We start from the raw sequence: 26,710 nt of genomic DNA, 5'->3' as shown, positions 1-26,710 counted from the left end.
AGGGTGGGGGGGGGGGGGGGGGGCAGGCAGCCCTGGATCTGCAATGAACAAACTTGGAACTTAAGTCATCAATGTACAAACTCATGGTATTAACTATGCTTTATCATTTCTGGTTCTAGAGTAGAAGATTTTAAATATTCCTTAATGGGGGGGGGGGGGGAGGGGGGGTGGGTGGGCCCCCTAGGCCCCCCCCCCCCCCCCCCCCCCAAGAGGGACATGGTGCCCATTTGAAGGAATTGAGATTCTATCCCCTAGGGATTCTACCTGCTAAGTTTGGTCAAAATTCATCATGAGGTTTTCAAGAAGAAGATGAACATGTACAATTCAGGCCTCATTACAACTGTAGGACTTCTCTCCATCCCCTCTCCTGGGTCCCAAGGGGGGGGGGGGTGGGGGTACCCCTGATTCGGCCAATCCCATGAGCAAACTTGAAACTACAGTCATCAATGAACTAACTCATAGTATTATCTAAGCCCTATCACTTCTGGTTCTAGGTTGTTTTTAAAGATTCCTTAATTTTAGGGAGTTGGGCCCCCCTGGGGGCCCCCAGGTGGGCCATGGTGCCCATTTGAACAAATTGAGATCCTATCCCCCTAGGGATGCTACCTGCCAAGTTTGGTGAAAATCAGACATGGGGATATCAAAGTGAAGATGAAAATGTACAATTTAAGCCCCATTAGGACCCCTCCACATCCCCCTCCCCTGGGTCCCAAGGGGGCACCCCTGATTCCCCCATGAACAAACTTGAAACTACAGTCATCAATGTACTAACTCATAGTATTAACTAAGTTCTATCACTTCTGGTTCTACAGAAGAAGACTTTTAAAGATTCCTTAATTTTAGGGTGTTTGGGCCCCCTGGGGCCCCCCAGGTGGGCCATGGTGCCCATTTGAACAAATTGAGATCCTATCCTTCTAGGGATGCTACCTGCCAAGTTTAGTGAAAATCGGTCATGGGGTTCTCAAGAAGAAGATGAAAATGTAAAAAGTTTACGCACGACGGACGACACATGACGCACGACGGACGACGGACGACGGACGCCGGACGAAGAGTGATCGCAATAGCTCACTTGAGCCTTCGGCTCAGGTGAGCTAAAAAGTTCAACATTTCCTTACCTGACAGAACATACTGCGCATCTGGGCTAAACGATGCTTCAAGCCAAGCACCCTTGCCATTTAGGTGGCCCTGTATGGAAAAAGAAAAATGGGAAAACTATATTATGCAAAATATGTGACTGTGCATCATAAAACCTATAAGAAGTGGCACGCCAAGTTTTTGCGGGAGGACTCAAAATTAGTGAAATGGGTGAACCTAGTCAATTTTTGGTTTTCAGTATTTTCTGAAAGAGCAAGTTCTTCAAAATAATTCTGAAGTTTGGGATCATAAAATGAATGGGAAGTTGTGTTTTGTTTTTAGGGGTTTTTTTCAGTTTTTCTAGAACACATTTTGTGCAAAAGTGTGATTAGGTATGTCTCCACTTCATTTCTTAGAAAGCCTTTACACATTCTTCACTTTCAACTCTAAAATGTTTGAAAAGGTAGTGCACCCTCTTTGAAAGTTAGCAATGGATTGTGTTAAATGAGCGTACAAATTTTTAGCTTCATCTGATAATCCCTTCAGAGCCTGGAGTTTTACATACTATTTTGCACAGAGCACAGCTCTTGAATAGACCCTATATTTCAAAGCCTCTTTTCTCAGTAAATACTTTTCCAGGGTACAGTATGTACTTTCATCCAATTATTTAGATAGGTTAGGAAAATACATTTGTATTATGCAGGGATGCCAGAGTTCCGGCTATAGCCGGAATTCCGGCTTTTACGTTTTTCCGACCATATGTTCCGGCTTATCCTTTTTTTTTCTGTCATTTTTCCGGTCGGACACTATTCAAAACCGGAAAAAACAAAACAAAACCAAAAAAACAACAACGAAATGTTACAAAAATAGACTCACCACGGTTAGATGTTAATGTATACACCTCGTCATATTTTACATTGTAGATTCAATGCGTATTATTATCAATTAGAGTAAAACGACTGGGTATCAAGTCTATTTCGTTTGCCTGCACATGTCTGCAAGCATGCATACCGTACTTGTTTGTGTATAGTGTACAAGGTACCGTGTGTATGAATTTGTTCAGTGGCGATATCGCGATGGCTCGCACTCGCTTTTAATACACGTGTATTATACCCGCGGTGCTGAATTCGAATATGTATGCAGTGATTGCATATGCACAGCCGTGATTGTGTGGTGATGTGATTCATGTCCGGTCGATCTTCTGTTGTGGATTAAACTTTCAAAATACTGGATTTACTGCTGTCTGCCTGGTTATGGATGTGCAAAGAGGATCAGATATCAAGAAAATAGACGGTGGAATAAAGAATAAGTTCCAATGGAAATGGATAGAGAACAAAGATGACAGTGGAACATTTTTGTCGGATTATTTCCGAAAAATTGATGTGGCCGGGAAAGTGCGGTGTACTGTGTGCAACCAAACGATTCAGTATGGAAGCAGTGGCAGGAAAGCCTTGATGAAACACGGGAATTCAGATGCCCATAAGAATGCGTCCAAAATTCTTCGAGGAAACCAATCTCTGCCTGCAGTTTTCCAACATGTGGATGCAGTTCAATCTGGTGAAGCGGGTAAGACAGTTTTGCTCCCAGGGAATCAAATGGGGCCGAAAAAGTGTAGCCTTCCCTACGGTACACCTCCTAACATTCACGAGTCATCAAACTGTTCTGGCAAAAGAGATGCACCTCTTCCCAATGTGAATTATGAAGACCGAAAATCCAATGCTGAAGCTATGGTTGTTTCCTTCATTGCTGAGAACAATTTGCCATTCACTATGACTTCAAAGGTCTTAGACCTTGCCAAAGAGTTATCCAGAGATCACAAAGTTTTGGCTGATCTTTCTTTGGACCGAACATCATGCACTTACAAGCTCAAGGAAGGATTAGCTAGTGTCTGTCATAAGCGTTTGGTGGCAGAAATGAAGAAGAACCCTTTCTCAATAAACATAGATGAATGTACGGCCAAAAATAACAAAAGGGTTTTGAGTGTTCTCGTGTCGTATTTCTCAGAAGATTTGGGAATGTCTATAGTTCATCATTATGTGTCATTACAACTGACCACTGTCAACGCAAACACTGTTTTCCATGCAGTAAAGAAAGCACTAGAGGAAGATGAGATACCTTTCACGAATGTTGTATCATCCCTTAGCGATTCTGCTGCTTACATGAGGGGAAGCAAGACTGGTTTTGAAAAGAGACTTCAGGATGTTGCTACAAACATGCTAGACATTGATGGTGACCTATGTCATCACATTCACAATGTTGTAAAAAAATATTGTCAACACTTCGACCATCAAGTAGAAGGACTATGTGATGATTTGTACAATGACTTTCATTACAGTCCTGATTTGCAGGAGCACTTAGCCACAATCAGCACTGCCCTTGGCACTGCATGTAAGGTTCCACTTGAGAGAGTTGCACATCGTTGGCTGTCTTCATTTGACGTCACCGTAAGAAATGTGGAAATGGTAAAGGCCCTCACTGTTTTCTATTATGCGTGGGTGGACAGTAACAAGCAAAGTGAATTCGAAGGCTTAGTAAAAGCAATAATCAATGAAGCCAAAGCCAACAAGAAGAATGTGTATGACGTTATCATGAAATTGAAGATGAAACAGCTGACACCCCAGGGATTAAAACGCAAGAAAAGAATTGTTCAAAAACTCTTCGTGGAAAGGAATCTCACTCTGGCATTGATGCATCACTACACCAGCATACTGCCCATGTTCAAAAGTTTTGTTCTCACTTTTGAACAGAAGGAACCTATGATCCACAAAGCACATGACAGCATCACTGACTTGTTCAGACAATTTCTTGCATGCTTTATTAAGCATGAAGGTGTGAGTGAATTAACAGCCAGGCAGCTTGCAGAATTGGACATCAGTGAAAACTTGTTGAAGTGCTCACAGGTCTATGTAGGAAAGGCCTGTGAGAAGGAACTGCTCAAAATGAGTGCGGAAGCTGCACGTTCATTTCTCTCTAAAGTGAGAAGTGCTTATCAGTCTGCTGCGCAATATCTTCAAGTGAAGCTGCCCCTGAAAAATAAACTACTTTCACTCTTGTCGGCCATAGATCCTAAGGCACAAGGGTATGCTGTAACCTGTGAATGCTTGAAAAAACTTGCTGAGGAAATGAAAGTGAATTTCTCACCATCTGAAAAGGACCAGTATGACTTGCAAGCATCTGCTCTGCAGCTAGATAAATCTTTGCCTTCAGCAGAGGAGAGAGTTGATAAATGGTGGGCAGTAGTGCTTAAGAAATATCCATCTCTAAGGCCTGTCATGTCAAGAGCACTGAGTATATTCACAGGACCAAGGATTGAACAGTCTTTTAGCATGATGAATAATGTAATCAACAAAACTACAAACAGGCTCAACATAGATACCTTCAATGCTATCCAAACAGTCAAATTTGACCTTTTGTCCACAAGCCAAACATCTATCCAAAGGTACCACAGAAAGGACAAATTGACTTCTCCTATTGATCAGTCAGTAGCTTTTCATCTACGTACTGCATACAGTCGACATAAATGTACTGTGAAAAGAAAGCAATCTGAGCAATCAAGTGCAAGCTCAGGAGCTCCAGCCACAAAGAAAAGGAATAGAGATCAAACTCCAAAGCCAACTGTTCACGAACTTGCAAAAAAAGCCAAGGAGCGTATCTATGAGCAGAGGAAAGTCAGGAAACAGTCAAGTCTTCTCAAGCAGAGAAAGAAATAAGGTAACTCAAGGTACATTAAAACCCTTCCAATTTAGTCTCATCAGGTTGGGTCTTTACATGTAATTTGCATTGTTAGAATTGTTATCAAATATCATAAAAATGTTTCATTTTATCAAAATGTTATCATTTTATCAAAATGTTATCAATGTTAGAATTGTTATCTAATGTTATCAACTCTAGTATGTCTTCTTTGCACCTTTTGACAGCATTAGACTTGAAATGTACATCTTAATTCCCTTTTCATTATCTGGATCACACATTAATTTATCTCAAATTTATCTGGAAAGTGGCTCAATTACCAAAAATATTACCCATTAACTAGGAATAAATTTTAGGGAAAAAGGTCCCTCAAATATGCTCAGATTGCAGGAGAGAGCATCTAGAACCCCAAAGCTTCCAGGGCCCTTAAGCGGGCCCTGGACCCCGGCCGATGGGACTTCGCGCTCGTGATGTGCGCTTTGCGCACATTTTAGCTCACCAAATTTTTTTCAGGCCCTAGAGCCATTTGCCACTGGCATCCCTGATTATGTTATGCATCATTTCAAAGCTTGGAGTCTGCTCTTTCAGAATCTGCCAGTAACTAAAAATCTTTATAATTTATGTCTGGCAACTGTTTGGTGGTTTTGTGATGCAGGTTTAAAGTTCGATACTAAGTGTGCATTTAGACAGATGGTAGCAATGACTGACAGTCTTCCTTTCTTCTTTTGCCTCATTTTTTTTCTCATTCCAGGGGCGGATCCAGGAATTCCTTAAAGGGGAGACACCTTTACAAAATTAAAGGGGAGGTACCTTTACAAAATTAAAGGGGGGGACCTGCCCCCCTTAAATTTTTTCTTTTTATTTCTTTTTTAACAAAAAAAAAGAGGGGGCATGCGCCCAGTGCCCCCCCCCCCTCCCCCCCCCCCCCCCCCCCCCCCGGATCTGCCACTGCATTCTTTACATGTACATTTATGATGGATGTGTGGGCGAGTGAGTTTGTGTGCAAACAAATTTAGGTATATGTTTGTTTTTGTCAACAGATGTATTATGTATGTATTAAAATTATTTCAATCTAGATTGATTTTGTATATGCTTTGGTCCATGTCACAACAAGTGATGGTTTGACTGTATTGTACTTTCTTTCTTTCTTTTTTTCAAGGGCTCCAGCTACAAGCACATAATTGCTTCTCAGGAGTCATGACCTTTAATGTTATATTTGCTTCTCTGTTATGACTTGTGTATTGTTTTATGTTTTGTCAAATAGATGAATGAATGAAGGGTCACATATATGGGTGAGAATTTTGAACGATGTACAATTGCCAATTTTTCCACTTTATGACACTCTTTCCCTTAGAACACACCAGGATGATCTAAGAAACCAGATTCTTTCGTGTCATCTCAAAGCCTGATAAATTTCCTTTCAGGAAATGTATGGTTTGGTTGACTTTTGACTGATATTTTGCATTTGACAAGGACTTAGAGCGTAAAAATACGGTAAAAACGCTATTTTCATAATAATTTTTGTTTTTCAAACCAATGATGTGCCTTTTTTATGGTACGTGGCATCTCCTATCTGACTGTGTTCTGGATCTGACATATCATGGGTAGGTACCACAAAATTATAAGAACTTTATGAGCACGTATAAAATTACAGAGAACAATTGAAAAATCAAAGCCCTAAATAGGCGAACGTCCGTGATGCTTTTATTTCCATTGCTGCTGCAAATTCTACTTTTTTGTCCCAACTGTAATGTATACGAAAATTTGGTGTTCCACCTAAAGTACATATCCTGCAAAAATTGTACGTCTGCTGGCTGTACATGGGACGTAACATTCTTTTATACAAGATTATATGTAACATTCTTTTATACAAGATTTTATACAAGATTATACTCAGTTTCCGTCACGGACGTGCATCACGGACGTGCATCACGGACGTGCATCACGGACGTGCATCACGGACGTGCATCCGCTATTTACTAATAAAGATCGTAGCCCATTAACCCTATTCTAACTGGGTTAATTGACCCCCCCCCCCCTCGACGTTTCGCGCCACGATTCTGCAACGCGCAAAGATTTTGCCGCGTCGTTTCACGACTTTTTTCATTGAAGTCTCCCACAAATTTTGAGACCAAATTTGTGACATCCGGGTACGCCGTTCTGAAGTTATGTAATGTTTTGCATATGCATGTCAACCCGAAAACAGCTCAAATTCATGATATCGTGTGCAAATCCAATGCAAATTGTGTTTTTTGGTTCAATTGATATAAATTAGATTATTTCAACTTTTAACCATTGAAATTTAACAATTCTAGTGTAGATAAGCCTGAAAAAGTGCCTGCAACAAATTTTCACAAGAAAACAATAGAAAACAAAAGGTCGAAAAAACAATAAAATACATAAGAAATTAACAAAACAATAAAAAAACAAAAGAAATTGATTTTGATTGCGCTATTTTTTTTACATGAAAATTGTTTGACATGTCTTCAGTAATTCTGACACAAAAATTTAGCAATCCTTCAGTCTTTTTGATGGAGTTATAGGTGAAAATATAATTTCATGCACAAATTTGCATAATTAATTTATTGAAAATAGAGAGGAAATATTTTTCTATTGTATGACCATGTTATCTTGTAGTTGACATCAAGCTCTATCTTTAGGCAAAATTTCGCTGCTATCGCGCGATCGGTGGCCGAGATCTGAAGGGGGGGTCAAATTGACCCCCCCCCCCCCCCCAGTAAAAACTTGGTCTCAAATAGCCCAGTTAGAATAGGGTTAAAGGGAAAGGCTAGTAACTGATCAGTGGGAATCAGTGGAAATGCTGGGAGATGATTGTTCCAATCCTTATGGGATTCATTCAAGAGTTCATTGTATATCTATTGTTGTGTGAAAATGATTTGCTTCAGAACGGTCTCATATTCAAGTAATGTGCAGATTAATGCTCCGTCACTGACCAGGGACGCTAACCTGGAAGCATTAAACTGCACATTACTTTAGTATGAGACCATTCTGAAGCAAATCATTTTCACACAACAATAGATATACAATGAACTCTTGAATGAATCCCATAAGGATTGGAACAATCATCCCCCAGCATTTCCACTGATTCCCACTGATTGGTTACTAGCCTTCCCCTTTAAATGTGATTGGCGATAATGTTCTGAGTCGTAATCAACTAAGGTCTAGCCACACGATAATATGTATGTTTTGAGTTTCTGTCCACCCCTTGTCAAATGCGAACCGAAATTACATGTTTAGACGAACCTCCGAGAAAAAAAAGAATGTCCGTGATGATTAAAACGTTATCAAGTGGGGCACCATCTTGCTTTGATGGCGAAGGTACATTTTACCCTTGGCTCTCTAGCCGAGGAGCTGCATGTCATGTTTGGAGCGGACTGGCAGTTTTTGGGCCATACGATTCACCGAAAATCAAGTAAATAATTAATATTTTCTCTGAAAATTCGCCTCCTAATCCCTCTCTGAGCAATATATATGTTGAAAGGGTGTTAAATTTCTTATAATTTGCATTGACAATACCTTTTCAGATTTTTGAAAGAGTTAGGAAGGCTATATACTCTTTGTCGATTAGTTACCCTTCCTGGAACATGACCCTAGTAGTAGAACGAACGTCCGTGACAATTTCAGCGAACATCCGTGACGTATGCAATCCGACCTATAGGGATAACTTATCTCGAAAGTGTCCTTTATTCTTTAAAACTTTTAGCTCCAATAGTGACAAATAAAGTTTTACAAAGTAAACAATGAGCTTAGAGCAGTAGTTTCCGAATTTTTACGGCGGTATGTGATCATGATGAACAAACAGTTCAAAATTTACTCGCAATTTTACGCTTGTTTTCCCTCTAATTATATAAAAACAGCTATACACTGAAAACCAAGTTATAGGAAAATGGAATTTTGCGTAATCTGTAATTTCTGTGCATTTAAATTTCTTTCTGATGAGGTTTTGGAGACAATTCGCACTGTTATAGGTTCTGAAAGTTTCGCTCACAGACGTTCGGTCAGAGAAAGGAAATTTCTGATAATTACAAATATATCAGTGTACATTAAGTTAATGTTACTTGAAAATATTACCAAATCACTGAGTTGCTCATACCCAAAAGTGAATAACGTTCAGCATTCAATTACCATAACAAAAGGAAAACGTTTTGCTCACAGATGTCCATGGATAACATAGTAGGAGATAGAGGAACAGTGCCACTTTTTAGTGACAGATGCTCCCCGTGTATATCTTTTGAGTAAGGTAGCTGCCATCTCAAACAAGAACACATCAAGTTTTGGTCTCCATCACGGACGTTCGCTGTAATTGTCATAATATTTTATGTCTTAATACATTCTTATTTCTCTCTTCACAACGATTTTTCTCTCATTCCTTAAGTAGCCTGAACATGCTGCGACCAAACAGAAAAAAAAATAAATCCGAAAAGTGCTCCACAGTCACATTCAAAATATATTGAAACAAAAAGGATGAAATGACGGAAGAAGTCTGTAATGGGCATGTGTTAAGAAGAAACGTAAAAATTTCAAAAGGACGTGGAAGCAGTTGAATGAAAATTAGAAGAAACAGAGAAGGGATCGAGCTCCAACACACAGAGAAAAGAATTGCCAGTGCAATCCCCTTACACCGAATTCCTCTGGAGGAGCTTTTTTTTGTTTGTTTATTTTTTATTAATCGAAATGTCGTCATAAGCAAACAAAAATAACGCAGTGTACAATTATTGTCTGATGAAAACACGCAAATCCCCATTTATCATGACATAGTGTTTTTTATACTCATCAATGAAAAGCAATGTTTAATTGCAATTCTGCCCCAGACGGTTTTTTTTTTTTTTTTTATTATTTAAGAGACAGAGAGATCGTCAAGTTGTTTGTGCTTTTGTGTTTACTTTGAAAACATGTTTAAAAAGTGATGATTTAGTAATAGGTTTAAGGTCGCACTTTGATACGCTCGCTCTTCCAAAGATTAATTACTCCGAATGTCCAAAGGTTTGTTATTCCGAAAATGAAATAAAAGGTTCGTAGTTAATTCAGGAGGTTTCTTATTAAAAATGTTCTTATTCTGAAAGTTTGTTATTCCGTAAATGAAATATTAAGGTTCACTATTCTTTAGGTCCATTTTTCTAAAAGTGGAATGGGCCTGATTTTAGTTTAGGTGAAAACGATTATTATGATGTTTTGAAATCTTTGGATTTGTTCCAATTAACAAACCTTCGGCAATTCCTATCATTTACCGAATAAAAAAGCTTCATGATTATACGAACCTTAATCAATTTTCGGATTGACAAACCGTACGAATAGCGAGCGTCCGAAATGACCCACTACAAAATGTATGCCATAATGAACCACATTGTATAATATCGAAGTCGCAAACATCCATCCAAGTTATATGGACTTACTGAGTCATGTTATGACGAAACTTCGGAGTATCGAGCCTCATATAATTTCTCATTAATATAATAACACAAATTCTCCTTGATAACAGTGTACAACACACAGGAGCAAACACAGAGGGATTTCTTCCTATACACAGCTAAACTTTGTATTTCGATAACGGAGCACATTTCTTTTGTTTTTCTAAGTCAATTCTTTGTCATATTTAGCTGTGACCATGTTCGCTATAAGCAAATTTTGCATTGTAGACTTTAGATAACAAATTTAGGACTTGAATCTTTACTTCGTGATTACGAAATTTTGATAAATATATTCGTTCTCAAGGATGCACTACGTCACTGAGATTACATGTATGTTTAGTACGTTCATTTACGAGAGATGGAAAAAGTGTTTTCTTTGATTCCTCAGCATGGAAAGATAAACAAGCTTTTATAATGGAGAACTGGTAATAATTATTTAGGATTTTGCAGAGGAGTTTGTTTTCGACATGAAATCGCTGTTTGTTGTGAATAGAATGCGTTTCCAACTCAAGAGAACTGCATTGTTCAATATCTTGTGTGTTCCGAACGTCCGTGAGCTGTATGCGAACCTCCATGATGAAAACTATGCTATGTTTGTTGGGTTATAGAGACTGCCTAGATCAGATACATCTTAAAAAAGTATCTTATTATTTAATAGTGAAATAAGAGGTCGAAATATTGAGTTTCTGTAAAATGCGCGTAAATTGGAGAAAGTGTTCAGCGGAAGAGTAATATTTCAACAGAAATGACGAATTTGGTTAAATGATCAGTTGTCTACCATTACGTAAAGGTTAAGAGTACAAGCTTAATATTCTGCATACATATACACATGTCCCTTAACCCTATTCTAACTGGGGGGGGGGGTCAAATTGACCCCCCCCTCCTCGACGTTTCGCACCACGATTCCGCAACGTGCAAAGATTTTGCCGCGTCCTTTCACAACTTTTTTCATTGAAGTCTTCCGCATATTTTGAGACCAAATTTGCGACGTCCGGGTACACCGTTCTGAAGTTACGTAATGTTATGCATATGCATGTCAACCCGAAAACAGCTCAAATTCATGATATCGTGTGCAAATTGAATGCAAATTGTGTTTTTTGGTTAAATTGATATAAATTAGATTATTTCAACTCTTAACCATTGAAATTAATCAATTCTAGTGTAGATAAGCCTGAAAAAGTGCCTACAACAAATTTTGGCAAAAAAACAATAGAAAACAAAAGGTCGAAAAAACAATAAAATACATAAGAAATTAACAAAACAATAAAAAAACAAAAGATATAAAAACTTGTTCCTCTGGGAAAATCCTAGTATAATTGGGTTCATATTAAAGCTTGAATTATACTCTTTCAGGTAAGATAAATGATTTGGAGAATTTCCTACTTTTTGAATTTTGCATTGTTTTGGCTCAATTGTACATCGTTCAAAATTCTGACCCATATATATATATATATATATATATATATATATATTTATTGATATATATACATGTAATGAAAACCTTCTTCTAAATTTTGATTCATTAAGCATTTTTCCTTTCTATCTAGACATTGCTGGCACATTCAATTTCGAAATACAACCATAGAAATCTTGACCTTTTTTCCCTTTTCTGTATTTCTATAGTAATCAGTATGCATGAAAATTTTTGTACTGATGTCAGCAGGAAGACAGTTAATAATTTCTCAGTGAGCAACATGGTGCCTACTTATGTGTAGGTAAATGAATAATGATCTGTCACTTTCTCATCATGACCTGGGGCCACGAGACCAGTTTGAACAAGCCCTCAACAGTAAACAGGGCAGAAAGGCAAGTTTTGAGAAATCTCTCTCTCTTCCTTTGTTGTTCCAAAGAAAGTGCCTGGCAAATTTCAACAAGTTGCCTTCACACCATGTAAGTGTCAAATAGGCGCCTGGCTCTAAAGGAAGTGTCTGGCAAACTTTGAAAAGTTGTCCTCTATAATCCTCCAGGCACCACAGGCAAGGAAAACTATTTCTAAAATCTTGAGATTCTGGGATTGTAGCACGCATCTTGGGCAACATCCAACTAATTTTGGATATGGGCCCCACCCCAGGGTCCTCCATTGGGGCACCATCACTACTCTGTTCAAATTATGACTGCTTCCCTTATGATGATTCCAACCAAGTTAGTCAAAATTCAGCAACCTATTTTCAGGACAATGAAAATGTAAAAAACTATAAAAATTAGCTGATTTTGTTTTAAGTGGGCCTTACTACAGTATACAGACCGTGGTATGGTGTGACACCATCATTTGTACAAGCTATGATCCTTTTCCTCCAATGATTATTGATGCCAGGTTTGCTCAAAATTCAGCTCCAAAGTTTTTGGAGGAAAAATGTCAGAAATCATTAGCATTTGCTAATTTAGGGCATTGGGCACTGCAGTAGGAGCCCCCTGGGGACACCACCACTATCTGTACAAACTATGACTCCCTCCCTCATTTGATTCCTCCCAAGTTTGGTCAAAATCCAGCCACCAGTTTTCAAGAAGAATATGAAAATGTGAATAAAGTTCACACACATGACATAGAGCAGATGGTGAATGACCACAATAGTTCACTTGAACCTCTTGGCTCAGGTGAGCTGATGAATTTGTCAGGTAGGCCAGCAATAAAACTGCTCCCAACTTTACAGCAAAAGCCAACTTAGACATACCACTGTGACACAAAGGTGTACTGAAATATTTTGCATTGTGAAATACCTCAAACAATTTTACAACAGTAAATCTAATCTGCCTTCCACAATGGATGACAAGTCATCAGATTTTAGGATCATCTTGTTGATTAAAAAAAAAAAAAAAAACATGATTCCAAGAAAATAATAGGAATGTCTTGTTCAAAAAAAGGGGAAAGGAAATGATGCCTTATGACATCAAAATCAGTTTGCCACATTAACCACAGGCATGGTCTAGAGTCAATTTCTGAAAACATGTCTTATTGCAGTAATGTATTGATCATTCTATACATATAAGTCATATCACAGTCAAACGACCATGACAGCCATACCAAGTGCCCAGTCGAGAGTATAAAAATATCCCAGAGGGTCATATAAATATAACTTCCTTATTATTTGTCTGATCACACCACTGTTAATACTGTTAACTGGAGTCTAATAATTCTCATAACAGACCTTTCCCCCTACAGTTGTACACTCGAGTTTGAATGACCTTGAATTAACTGTTTAATCATTAAGAATCACATTTAAGTTGTTTTTCATCCACATTATAACTTTACAGGACTGTCAGCAAAGACTACCTACCAACTCCCACACATGCTTACCATGAATGTCTGCAAGGCCTGCCCTGTGAATGCATCAATGAGTCTGATGACAGGGCCATTTGTGGTGATTAAGATCTTTCGTCCATCTGAGCTGAACTTCAGTGATGTCCAGTCACAATCCCTGTCTTGCAGAAGCTTGAAGGTGGTGAAAGGGCCCTGAAAAATACAATAGTTCACACTGAGTAATTACTTCTTGTTTTGTTTTGTTTTGTTTTTTCTCCTCTGGCAGCAATTCTCCCTATTGCATATAGCTCTCCAAATCTGAATGCGTGTGGCGCTCTAATTTTTTTACCCTTAATTCTTGGGATATAAACTTCCAGTAATGAATGCGCGATGTGTAAATGTATGCTTTTATATGCACATTGAATGCCCGAAGTACTAGTATTCATGGTAAATATCAAATTCTGTCTTATAATCTCGCGAATAATAGAGTTATTTTCTTATCTGTAACTTTACATTTGATAAATGGGATTCTTCTGCGCAGTGGCCCAATGCTGGGCCGATAATGCCAATCAAGGAAATTAAGGAAAATATCCATAGATGAAGGACATGACATGGGTGAAGCTCCAAACAAAGTTCAGCGGAGAGCATGGAAAAATCCACTTCGACCTGAAGTCAAACTTGCATTTTTGTTGGAGACATTTCCAGAAAGGAGCAATTTTAGCAGATGGCACTACAAATGCCCCACCAAAATATTTCTACTTGAACTATTTCGGACAAGATGCAGCACGAAGGGAGAGAAGTGCTCCATCTGAGCGCCAACGGATCTGGGCAGGTTCGCGATCATCGCCCACACCCAAGCCCAGCAGCCTAGCTGCACCGAACGTGGACCCAAATGCAAAGCGGCCACTTCATGGCAGCCTACGGGAAGTTACGCCCAGTCCTTTGTTTACCGGTCATAGGAAAATTTCTCTCAGAAAGTCCTTTAAACGCAACACAAACATTCTGTGCATTTTGAATGTAGAATCACAGATCCTACACTATGTAGGTTTTTTGTACGGTACGATCTTCCATAACCAGAACCCCAAACCTGGAAGTACACATCCCAAGAGCGATTGATCAGATATCGGTATCAGATGGTGATATCGCTTGATATCGGCTATATGCGATAGGGAGAATTGTTAATCAAGTACACATGTGTATACTTATGCAATGATTTCAGTGCAAGTGAAATGTTGAACAGTAGGTTCAGTTGTGGAAAATCAGTCTTCTGTCATAATGTGGAATAGCACTGCGCTGTCAATGTGAAGATAGTGCAAGAGATGACGTGCCCTTCCATTGTTCTGAAAGTGATATTTCTTTCCAATATCCTTTATATTATAGTAACAAATTTCAAGACCCATCTGATTTTTATTGCTTTCCCTTGTATTAAGCTCTTTTACAGAGAATATTGTCATTTTTCCATCAAGGTAAATATACTGAATTAAAGCCAATTTCTCCTCTCTTTCCAAAAAATAATAAAAGATAAAAAATAAAAAATACATAAATAAATAAATAAATAAATGAATAAGTAAATAAATAAATAAATTAATTAATAAATGAAATAAAAACATTTTCTTCCCGCTCAATGGTTTCTTCTCCAAACCAAAACTGAACAACAAACCGCCCTTGATAATACATGCATTATGGTATGAGGTTTGTTAGTTCAAGAAACAACTTTTTGGCCATTTCCATCACTACAAAATAGTTCTCCTCTTGATTTAATCACTCAACACTTTTACACCAGTGGTGACAGGCATGCAGTTTAGAGAACAAAACAAACAAACAAATAAACCTGACATAACATCCATTTTTACATATTCCATTGAATAAAGTCAACTTTGATTACAGAATCATATAGGACTACTCTCTTTACTTGCATCTTGCACACAGTCTGGAGTTCAACCACACATTGACAAATTGCTAGAAAGCCTAGTTCTGTAAGACCACAACTGTATTATGTATTTCCTTTATACCTGAAAGCAGTACAGCCGAATAGTAATGGTTTGTTACACACCTTGTCAAATGACCGAAGATCATAAAGTTTAATCATCTCTGAGTTGATACCACAGGCAAATATGAGGCCTTCAGGGTCAAATGAAGCAACAGGTCTGCCTTGAAGATGCATCAGTCCCTGCATGTATAACAGACAAAATGAAACACAAGCAAACAAACTAGAACTATCACTGAATAGTTACACAGCACCACTACAGCAGTCTCATGTGCCAAACTTCAAGTCAATGCTCAAAAACTATTAAGGGAGATCAATAGGTCAATCAACATATTTTTGCGTGATATGATATAAAAAAAATTGAGCATTGTTAAAACTGGTGTTGCTATGGCAACAGATTTCTTAACACTCACAAAAAGGTGTCTTGCACAACTACACATTACAGTGATCATAAGTGCCATATTTAAAGTGAAGTGCTTTAAAACTGAGAGTGTTTAACCCACAACATTTTGTATGATTTTAATGAAAATTAGCTGTTGCCATGACAACATATTACCTGGCAATAGTGACAAAAAAAAAAGGTGTCTAACACATCTACCTTGAAGATGATAATGGTCACACATACCAAATTTCAGGTCAATTGCTGAAAAAATGAGGGAGTAGTTAAATCCACAAGATTTTGCAAGAGACAAACTTACCGACCGACCAGCACACTTCTTGGCCATCCATCCTCAGAGTGATTCCTTTACCCCCATACATACTATTACACTATTGTACACAACTCGTCATGAAAATTGAGTATATATTTCTTAAATCATGATAAAAAGATGTGGTACGGATAGACAACCCGAAAACATAATGTCTCCATTGCCCTTCAGGGGCAGAGGCATAAAATTAGCTGTTTCAATTTGAATCAATGAAAGAAAAAAAAATCTGAAATTATGCAGGAAAGACTAGTCTCTGAAAGACAGGAGATACTATTTAATGATTTTTAATGGAAATTGTGAGACCTTTTTCCATTAAAATCACATTCATATAGAATATAATGGCATGCAGATTGGTCACACATACCTGGCAGCTGGGAGATCTGAGATCCCAAAGCCTGATAGTCTTATCCAAAGACCCCGACAAGAAGCTGTCATCTATGGGAGACATACTTAGACTGACGACTCTGTAAGCATGAATGGGCATTTATAAAGATTGTGTAATAAATCATACATAAATTGCCCAGGCAACACTGGTTCACTACCATAGAATCTCCCACCTAGTTCACCTTTACACAAAATTTTAAGAAAAATCCATTCTACAATGTCGCTTGTTGAGTGCACACAACATTCACCCTTTTACCTATTAATGGTGTAACAGTGAAGACATTGTCATCCCAAAGATAGGCGACTACCTGGTACATTTTCTATGATATACCTCTTCCACAATTTTGAATGAAATGCAGGAAGAAATGTGGCAGGTGAATAGCACAGAAAATATGTAATACTGAATCTTTTAGATGTTTCTAAGGGAAGAGGGATCATCTAATGCATACAATTATCACTGAAGTGTATCTTCTATGTACAGTGTCTTTAATAGCATACCATCACTTTGTGGAATTTTGTTTTCCTAGACATGTTTTCAGAGATTTTGCCTGTAATACTTCTGCTTTCATTCTTGTGAATACATTGTTTTTATATGACTTAGATAACTGTAAAACGAGGAATGTTCATGTGCAATTTAATTTTGCGAATTTTGCGAGCGCCGAGATTCGCGAAATTAAAATGCACGCGAAAGTTCTTGTCTACACTATATGCATTGATTGCCAGTGGCAGTTTGCAAAAATTTCATGCCGCAAAAAAGGCTGTCGGCTCCAATTCCCAAAAAATTCATGCTGCGAATATATCATGTTTTACAGTACCTGGGCATCATTATATCCATCCAAAACACTACTAAATTCCACCATCAGAGCTAATCACTTTATAAATCTCAATGAATTTGGCAAAATATTTCCAGTGTTTTACAGCATTAAAATAATTATGACCATCAGTACGACTTCAATGCATGTAATACAGGAATATTAGACATCCAATTATTTATGCTTTAGAATCCAAACATGTGTTTGCATGGATTACAAAGGGTTGCCACTCCATCTGCAACACCTCCCTGGTCTGAGGCAGACAATATGAAGAGAAAACACTTGAATTCTTTTGTTTCTTTCCCCCACTGCCCTTGACTGCTGCCAGCGGTGTCAAAGCAAAGAGATGATATAGTACAGGTTGTTTGTACTTGCACTGTCACTAAACTCTTTGTTCTGAAGTGAGAACCTCATACAATACAGTATACCTGATAATTTAGAAGCGATAAATATCAAAAATATGCTACAATTAAAAAAGACACACAAAAAAAGTTGCCCGCAGAATCAATATCATAGCTGCTAAATTCCATAAATGCCATAAACTATTCCTTGGATTTCTCTTCACAGGAATCATAACAATGATAAAGATATTTCATTGCCATACGTAGTGCTTTAACAAAAAAAAAAAAAATAGAAATGTCGCTATGGCGACTGGTATGCCTCCGCCATAATGCTTGATTCTCCTAATAGGTCTATAGTACATGTGGACAATGTGTGATTACATTTTCACAAAACTGGCAAAATAATTAGACCTAGGTCTAATTATCTGAATAAGAGAGCATGTATTTGGGAATTTTAGGACTTTATCTTGACTTTGACCCATTCATAAGTTTATGCATTGGGGCAATTCCGCGGTTAGTAACGTTACATTTGAACAAATTTAGATATTTGTTTTTACCACTAAATTACCATTTATTCATTTCAAGTCAAAATTATGTCAAAAACATGTTCATCCTTCCCAGGTTTATGATACAGAAAAGAATGAACACAATCCAAGAAATATTAGAAAAGCTATAGCAACTTAAAGGGCTGGTTAGTAACGTTACGAAAAAAGGACATGACAAAAAAATCAATGTCTTGTAACAAAAAGTGTGCAAAAATTCAAGTTACTTCAAACAAAGTGTTGCATTAATTTCAATTATTGCATCATGACAAATGTTCATGCAAATTTTTTTAGCAGTTCGACCGATAATTTTTTAGCTAGACCCCCAAAAGCATGGTTAGTAACGTTACGGTTAGTAACGTTACATTTGTCCGGAGTAATTCCGCAGGTCATTTCACCCTTTTGTTGACAAAATGTCACATGACTTCTGGAGTATTTAAATGTATTCATCTTTTACCCTTTAGCAAAACTTTGAGGAAAAAATTTCAAAGGAACCCACTGTAATTTGCATTTAAGTGAATTTCAGCATCCCCAGTCCCACATGTACATTTTAAATGATGGTTTTAGATCTCGCAAAATCAATAAATACGAAAAATAAAATCTACTGAATTTGAAAGACCCTAATGATTGGTGAACATCCATGGCATTAGTTGATACCTAGATCAAAGGGTAAGATAAAGAGGCACATTTCTTTTATCCATGTCATGTCCACCTAACTGCGGAATTGCCCATTGAGTAATTTTCAAGGTATGGAGAAAAAGTGCAATTTCTGTATTGAATAGTAAATTGTTACCATTTTCATCTTGCCTTTGACCCTAAAATTCATAAGATAATCACTGTCAGGCAGAACATGCATAGTAGTGTAGTAAGTTTCAAGATAACTTGAGCCACTTTTGAGATATGAAGGAAAAAGTTAGGTCAGCACTTTAACTTGATCTTTGACCTTTTGACCTTTGAGGCAAAAAAAAAGAAGAAAAAAAAAAAGAAACTTCCTAGAGAATCTCTATTGGGTTATACATGCATACACCAAGTGTAAAAAAAAATAATAATCCTGCTGGCATTGAATAAATATGAGGGAAATAGTAAAATTTTGAAGTATTGCCCTTGACCTTTGACCCCTGACCTTTGACCCCATGAACCCTAAATTCTCTAGATAATCACTGCCAGTCAGTACATGTATACACTATGTTCCATGAGGATACCTTGAACAATTTCCAAGGTACAGAGAAAATTTAAGTGAAATTTTAATATTTTTACTTGACCATTTGACCTTTGACCACATGACCCCAAACTTTCACCAGAGAATCTTAATTGCGTAATACATGTATACACTAAGTTTCAAGAAAATATCTTCAGGTATTGCATAGATATGGTGGAAATAGTGAAATTTTACGTATTTGATCTTGACCTTTTGACCTTTGACCTTGAGCATGTGCACCCAAAAGTTGATAGGCACAACTTCACCCCCTAATATACATACATGCCAAGTTTCAGTAGGATACCTCGAAAGGTTTTTTAGTTGCGCTGTCCACAAAATTCATTACGGACGGACGGACGGACAACCCGAAAACATTATGCCTCCGGCACCACTTCGTGGCTGAGGCATAAAAAAGGTCTTCTTCAGCCTGATATTCTCTTTGAATACTCCAGCATAAATTTTTTTGTTTTGTTTTTCATATTTTGTTGCAAAGTAAAATGTGCAAGCAAATGTGACTAGATTCAATTTGATACAATATTACATTGTACACTATAACACTGCATGTACATGTAACTCTATACAAAAAAAAAAAAAAAAAATCAAGGATTTTAAGAAAGAACATTCTTATTTCTAACTCAATTACAATTACTCACTTATCTGTAGGATTTAATCGATGTCAATTCATGGAATATGTACACATCTGTATCTGTATATCACATACATCATACCAATGTCATTATTGATATGAAGTTCATTTTTTCACATTTGAACTTCTGTATGCTAATAAGTATGGATGCTTACACCACTTTTCTCATATCTTGTATATCAAGGGAACAGTTTGCACTTACTTTTTAGTGTGCCCAGGAAAGTATCTCAGGTACTTGTTGTCATGGAGTGACAAATATCGAATGGTGTCATCAACCTTGTTTGATGTGTAGATAACAGTGTTCTGAGCGTGAGTAAACCGAATAAGATCAACTCCATACTTCTTGCTGTAGAGGGTCCGCTTAGGTCTGTAATGAGATACAAGTGCATTACACACAAATTTAATGACTTTTTCTTAGCTCTCAGCCAATTCAAGTCATGTTAAAGTGCATTCCACAATATATTCAAATTGACTTTAAAGAGTAAATTCTGACAAACAATGGCTGAAGTTTCGTACAAATCTTGACCTACAGTAAGTCAAAGAATTTCAAAATTTCCTACTTCCAAGATATCAGGAGCAATCACACAAATACACACACACACATTGAAGAAGACCGTGTGCTGATGTCATTACCATGCAAGCTTCCATTAACTTGCACATCAAACTACATTGGTCTCAATGACACTAGACAGAGTATATGTTGTACAACACTACCACAATCTGTCTCATCTCAGCATTTGGGTCATGCCCTCCCCCCCCCCCAAAAAAAAAAAAAACAACAACAAACAAACAAACAAACAAACATGATCACGCGAAATACAAGACCATGTTAAAGCCCAAACAAACTTCTGGTACGCCTGCAAAAGTTGTCAAATTTTGCTCCAAAATGTGAACGTATGCCTAGGAAATGTGCGGAATAGCGCTGGAATAACAAGATATTCGAAGGGTAACGACGAAAATGGGAAATATTAACCAAAAACGTTCAGTCTCAGAACTTACCCGAACGGGGTCAGGCTAAACTCGGACTCGGGGATAACTCGGCCTCGCTTTGCTTGACGGCGGGATGAGTTGTATTGATTGTCCCTCTGGATTGTACAGCGTTGTACTATGCATATGGGAGCGCGACGGCCTGTATAAACTACATTGTAGCGTTCTGGCTACTCGCAGTAATGGTCCAAGTTGTTACAACGCGCGCATCAAAAACCTCTTTGGCGCGCATGCAAAATTAGTGTGCGCCTCTCAAGCACCTCTAAAAACAATCAAAGGCACTTGATAAACAACAACAAAAATTTCAAAGACCGCGCGTCTCAGCAACTGAGGTGATGTGCGTATACTATATAGGCTTGAGGACCGCGCGCTGTCCATTTGTTTTGTACAGGATTAGCACGCACTTTCCTGTCTGCTCATCAAGGCCTCGTTTGGTCCGGATACCCGTAGTATAGAGTACTGATGAACATGGCGATCACGAACTGTGTGTAAATTGTCTGAAATAGGGTCGAGTTTTCCCTGAGACCGAGTTAGTCTGGAGCCTTCTGGAATAAAAGTCGGCCTACCGACTTTTATTATTTTTCTCAAAATACTCCAAAACGACTCATCATTCCGGCAAACCGCGTCAGCCAGGTAAGTTTCTTTGTAGACTCTTTCGATATATTGCAAGCAAATATGAAATGGTGCCAGATGGGTTCTCAGGCCCTTACCAGAACTTTGTTTTCACTTTAAAGGACAAGTTCACCTTCATAGACATGTGGGTTGAGTGAATGCAGCAATATTAGTAGAGCACATCATTGAGAGTTTGAGGAAAATCGGACAATCCGTTCAAACGTTCTGAATTCTCCATATCGCATATATAGCAAAATATTGTCCCAGAATGCATTGCGCAATCAACATCCTGACTTTTATGCAGTCAGCTTAACTTCCGGTTATCGCCAACGCGTTACGTACGCAATGCACTGCACCGCAATGCACTGCACAACCAGAAACCAACGCGAAAATAAAAGCACACATGTATGTTCCAGTAGTTCATGTCTTGATTCTGCAGAATTAAAAACATGCAAAACTCATCTTACCCGGCCGAGCGCGAAAAATTACTCAAGCAAAACTATTCACTTTTACAGAAACATTTCTCCACAATGTTACAAAGCCACTTTGGCTACACATTAACTTTATTGTCACAGACATTGCCAGATGCACTTTTCAATAAAAATCACATACTACTCATTTACTGCACTGCAAATGTTCAGCTGAAATACATGTAAGTTCAAATACTATGAATTGATTGGGATTGGTGGCTGGTAACATTTTTGAACAAGGAAAAGTAGAAATTACGCGGTGCGTAAAATATGTCCCCGCCGGAAGTAGCATTTAGTAGCAAAATGTACAATATCGGTAAAAAATCAAGGTCAAAGGTCAAAGAAGTCAAAGGTCAAAATTCTGTGTAGAAGTTTTGAAGCCCTCACCTACATCTCATGTAGTGCCATCACAAAAAGCAAATGGAATCAAAATCGGGTTAGAAATGGCGAAGGAGTAGCATTTTGTAGCCAATGTACAATATAGGTCAAAAATCAAGGTCAAAGGTCAAAGAAGTCAAAAGTCAAAATTCTGTGTAGAAGTTTTGAAGCCCTCACCTAGTGCCATCACATAAAGAAAACAGAATCGAAATCGGGTTAGAAATGGCAAAGGAGTAGCATTTTGTAGCCAATGTACAATATAGGTCAAAAATCAAGGTCAAAGGTCAAAGAAGTCAAGGGTCAAAATTCTGTGTAGAAGTTTTGAAGCCCTCACCTAGTGCCATCACATAAAGCAAACGGAAGTGAAATTGGGTCAGAAATGGCAAAGGAGTAGCATTTTGTAGCAAAATGTACAATGCAGGTCAAAAATCAAGGTCAAAGAAGTCAAAGGTTAAAATTCTGTGTAGAAGTTTTGAAGCCCTCACCTAGTGCCATTACATAAAGCAAACGGAATCGAAATCGGGTTAGAAATGGCGAAGGAGTAGCATTTTGTAGCAAAATGCACAATATACAGTGTAGGTCAAAAAATCAAGGTCAAAGGTCAAAGAAGTCAAAGGTCAAAATTCTGTGTAGAAGTTTTGAAGCCCTCACCTAGTGCCATCACATAAAGCAAACGGAATCGAAATCGGGTTAGAAATGGCGAAGGAGTAGCATTTTGTAGCCAATGTACAATATAGGTCAAAAATCAAGGTCAAAGGTCAAAGAGGTCAAAGGTCAAAATTCTGTGTAGAAGTTTTGAAGCCCTCACTTAGTGCCATCACATAAAGCAAACGGAATCGAAATCGGGTTAGAAATGGCGGAGTAGCATTTTGAAGCAAAATGTACAATATAGGTCAAAGGTCAAGGTCAAAGGTCACAACTGAAATTTTGTGTAGAAGTTTCAAAGCTCCCATGTAGTACTATCATATAAAGCAAACAGAATCAAAATTGGCTCATAAATGACAGAGAAGTAGCAAATTGAACATTTTGATCACACATGGATGCACAGACGGACGGACAGACGGACGGACACACGGACACACACCCGTACGGAGCCCATTTCATAGTCCCCTGCTCGAACTCGTTCGGCGGGGACAACAATGGACAATGGGCACAGATGTAAACTTCCGTTTATCTCTCCCTCTCTCTTTATCCTTTTTTTTTTTTTCACCACTCCTACAAAGAGACATGGAAGTGGCTGGTAATTTTATAAAAGATGCATCCATACAATATTCCCTGCAATATTCACTGAAACTGCATGTGGCTATCAGATACCAATATCAACTGTACCTGGGAATTTCACAGAATTCAAAAGCAAAAGAATGATTTGAGTGTGATCAATTGCTCAGAAATTACATTACTGATATTTAATCATTCAAAAGTCTTCCCCTTGTTAGAATTTCACAAATCCGGGAAAAGCTCTCACAGTGGTCTCCCCATTATCAGACATCTCTTTATTGGGTACTCTGCCTAATAAACACAGAGGTTGAACAAACATTTCCAATGCAAGTTATGTTTAAATGTGATTATCAGGTATGCATTTTAGTTAAGGGGATAGGAATCTTCAAAACAAACCTGATCTTTTTTCATTATTTCCTGCAGAAACTCTTTAAAATGGGTGCAAGCATAAATCTGAAGAAACTGTAGCATGATGAGAAGCAAGAGAGTGCTTAGGTTTGTTTCAACATCTTATGCGCAGAATGCACACGATATAATTTTCCAGAGCTATCGTATTAACTAGATCTCCGAATTTGAACTTCTTGGGATATAAATATGGGGTTAGACACCAAAACCATCACAATTGACCAAAAAATAGCCGAGTTATAGCCAAAAATGTGTTTTTTAAGCTGAAACAGCGGCCATCTTTGATTTTTAACGATTTCAGCCGGGGCACCCTGGATTTCGCTTTTTTTTTTTCGTTCTTTTTTCAAAAATGGTGTCAGTAGGCACAAAGTCATCAAACTAAGGTGTGAGGAGCATGTTTTGAAAATGTCACCCTCTATAGCCCACCTCTATTAATTGTAACATATCTTGCAAGCACGTATAGATTAATTCCAGTGTAACATTTACACCATCAAAAGCATTTGTGTTTGTGAAAGAATCAATAGGCATTTTCACATCAGCCCGATGTTTCGAAATAGCGCGCTATTTTCTGACTTGGGAAATTTTCCCGATAGCGAAATAGCGCGCTATTTGATAATGTGAACACAAATTAACGCGCTAGTTGTATCGCTCTGATCGAGAAAATTTCTCGAGTCCAACTCGGGAAATTTCTGAAATAGCGGGATAGTAGCGCGCTATTTGATAATGTGAAAACGACTCGAGAAATTAGCGCGATGAATCCCATCATGCCAAGCGTGTGTGACCCGATCGACCGAGGCAAACTGCACACAAATCATGAGGAATTTTTGAGAGGGCACACACATTACTGATGCTGTTTGCACATACTCGGCTGTCGAATTAGCTATTTTAAAATTTTTAAAGGAGAAGTCCGGACGATTTTGAATAAATTTCACCAAAATCTACATAAATCAAGGACCATAATGACTAAGTTTCACAGAAAAAATACCCTCCCAACTCGTCACAATCGATTTTTTAGCATCACTAATTTTGAATCAGAACTGTTCGATTTCTGTACGCCGGCGAGAAAGATCACGTGACGGCGTGATGTATTAGCCCCACATTGCTTTTTGTTTGGAGCGTCAGCTGGCTCGGGGAGCCCTGTTTGAGCAAAGGCGATACGGGCCGAGGAAGCGGTAGCGTACCGCGTGGTTCCGGCCACGCAGCGGATGCACGTGGCATCATCTATTGCTTCACTTAAAAAATGCCGATGTGTCAAGTGTTTGGGTGTTCTAATAAACTGGGCGATGGCCAGAAGAAGACCATTTACCATTTCCGTTTTCCGTTTCTTCCGCAGTTTACATGTATACTGTCGTAATTTACCACCGTCAGACATACTGTTCTCGGACAACAAGAGAGGCAATAATTCTGAAATTGACAGACTGATTTCAGATTGTTCACACTCAGAAGTTGAAAAAAAACGATCGCAGATTGTGATAGCATTTGGCAGCAGCAGACGTAAATGTATGCCTGAGCAGCCTGATCACTCTGATGGCAACAATAGCCAATGGATTGTAAATGATGGGGTGGACACTAATAAGTGCGGCAGTATTACAATACATAAATATTGCAATTAAATGAAAATGTTATAGCATTGCGACTATTTTACATTAATTTTTGACGGATATTATATAGATATATACCAAAGATAATCTGAATAAAGGAATACAGCATTTGGCAACAGTACTCCTAAATCGGTGTACGGTCTCCTGCAGTAGCGCCAACAAGGCACACCTAGGCAGGCATGCAGATACCGCGCCGCAGTCAGCAGTGCAATGGGAGATCAATGCGTAGCTGGGCTTCGCTCACGGTGCTCTCAGCTGAGGAAACTGCGCCTGATACGTCACGCGCAATGCATCCTGGGACAGATAGTACGAAGGGCTGCTCGCGACGGATTCGAACATGAAGAATTACCTTATTTTTTTTTTAAATCATAGTAAATGTATCTGATGGTCTTTTCTAGTCGGGAAAAGGGCAATAGGTTCATGAAATATTGTTCTTTACACAGGAAACGGCTGATAACCGTCCGGACTTCCCCTTTAACTATTCGGGCTACCCCCTCTTCGGGCTGATGTGAATAAGAGATGAAATAGCGCTCTAATTCGCAATCGCGGAAAATATTTCGAGGTTGGATTTATATCGGGCTGATGTGAAAACGCCTAATAAATAAGTATATAAGTATATCATGCCATAAAACACCTGTCGTGTGTGTAATTTGTAGTTAACAAATTTACAGCTATTTTTAGAAGCAATTCAACGTCAAGGGTATAACATTCATGATCAAATTGACACTAAATCTGAAAGAACACAAATAGTTTAAAACCTGAATATGATAGGCTGTCAGCTTTCATAATTCTTGAAATATTGCTCTGTGAAAAGTCTTTCAAAATACGTACATGCATTGCAATGAGGAAAGTGGAGTGATTTATTGTTTTTATCAAATTTTGGATTAAATTTCAAGGTCATTATTATGCAATAAAAGTGTTTTGTGGTATTATTACTAACAGACTATCCCTACTGCAAATATCACAGGGCTAGGGCTTTTCATCGTGAAAG

General features: G+C 38.2%; 2 protein-coding genes across 2 annotated transcripts in view; one reads left to right on the top strand and one right to left on the bottom strand.

Annotated features, from left to right (window-relative positions):
• The window catches only part of LOC140246215 (WD repeat-containing protein 82-like), a 43,634-nt gene that overhangs the window by 2,742 nt on the left and 14,182 nt on the right, over positions 1-26,710 (bottom strand). Inside the window, exons 2-6 of the mRNA XM_072325664.1 lie at positions 20,251-20,415; positions 16,490-16,589; positions 15,485-15,601; positions 13,489-13,644; positions 1,116-1,185 (exon numbers count right to left, since the gene is read on the bottom strand). Coding sequence (XP_072181765.1) covers positions 1,116-1,185; positions 13,489-13,644; positions 15,485-15,601; positions 16,490-16,589; positions 20,251-20,415 — 608 coding nt within the window. The remainder of the gene's footprint in view (positions 1-1,115; positions 1,186-13,488; positions 13,645-15,484; positions 15,602-16,489; positions 16,590-20,250; positions 20,416-26,710) is intronic.
• Positions 2,670-4,997, top strand: LOC140246331 (uncharacterized). The gene is made up of 2 exons (XM_072325805.1): positions 2,670-4,049; positions 4,992-4,997. Exons 1-2 carry the CDS (start codon positions 2,670-2,672, stop codon positions 4,995-4,997), a joined length of 1,386 nt encoding a protein of 461 aa, XP_072181906.1.

Source organism: Diadema setosum, chromosome 2, assembly GCF_964275005.1.
Source record: "Diadema setosum chromosome 2, eeDiaSeto1, whole genome shotgun sequence".
Lineage (NCBI taxonomy): Eukaryota > Metazoa > Echinodermata > Echinoidea > Diadematoida > Diadematidae > Diadema > Diadema setosum.
This window is presented reverse-complemented; position numbering and strand designations above follow the sequence as displayed.

Excerpts from the sequence above, each read along its gene's own strand:
- LOC140246331 (XM_072325805.1), top strand. The coding sequence starts at position 2,670 with ATGGGGCCGAAAAAGTGTAGCCTTCCCTACGGTACACCTCCTAACATT.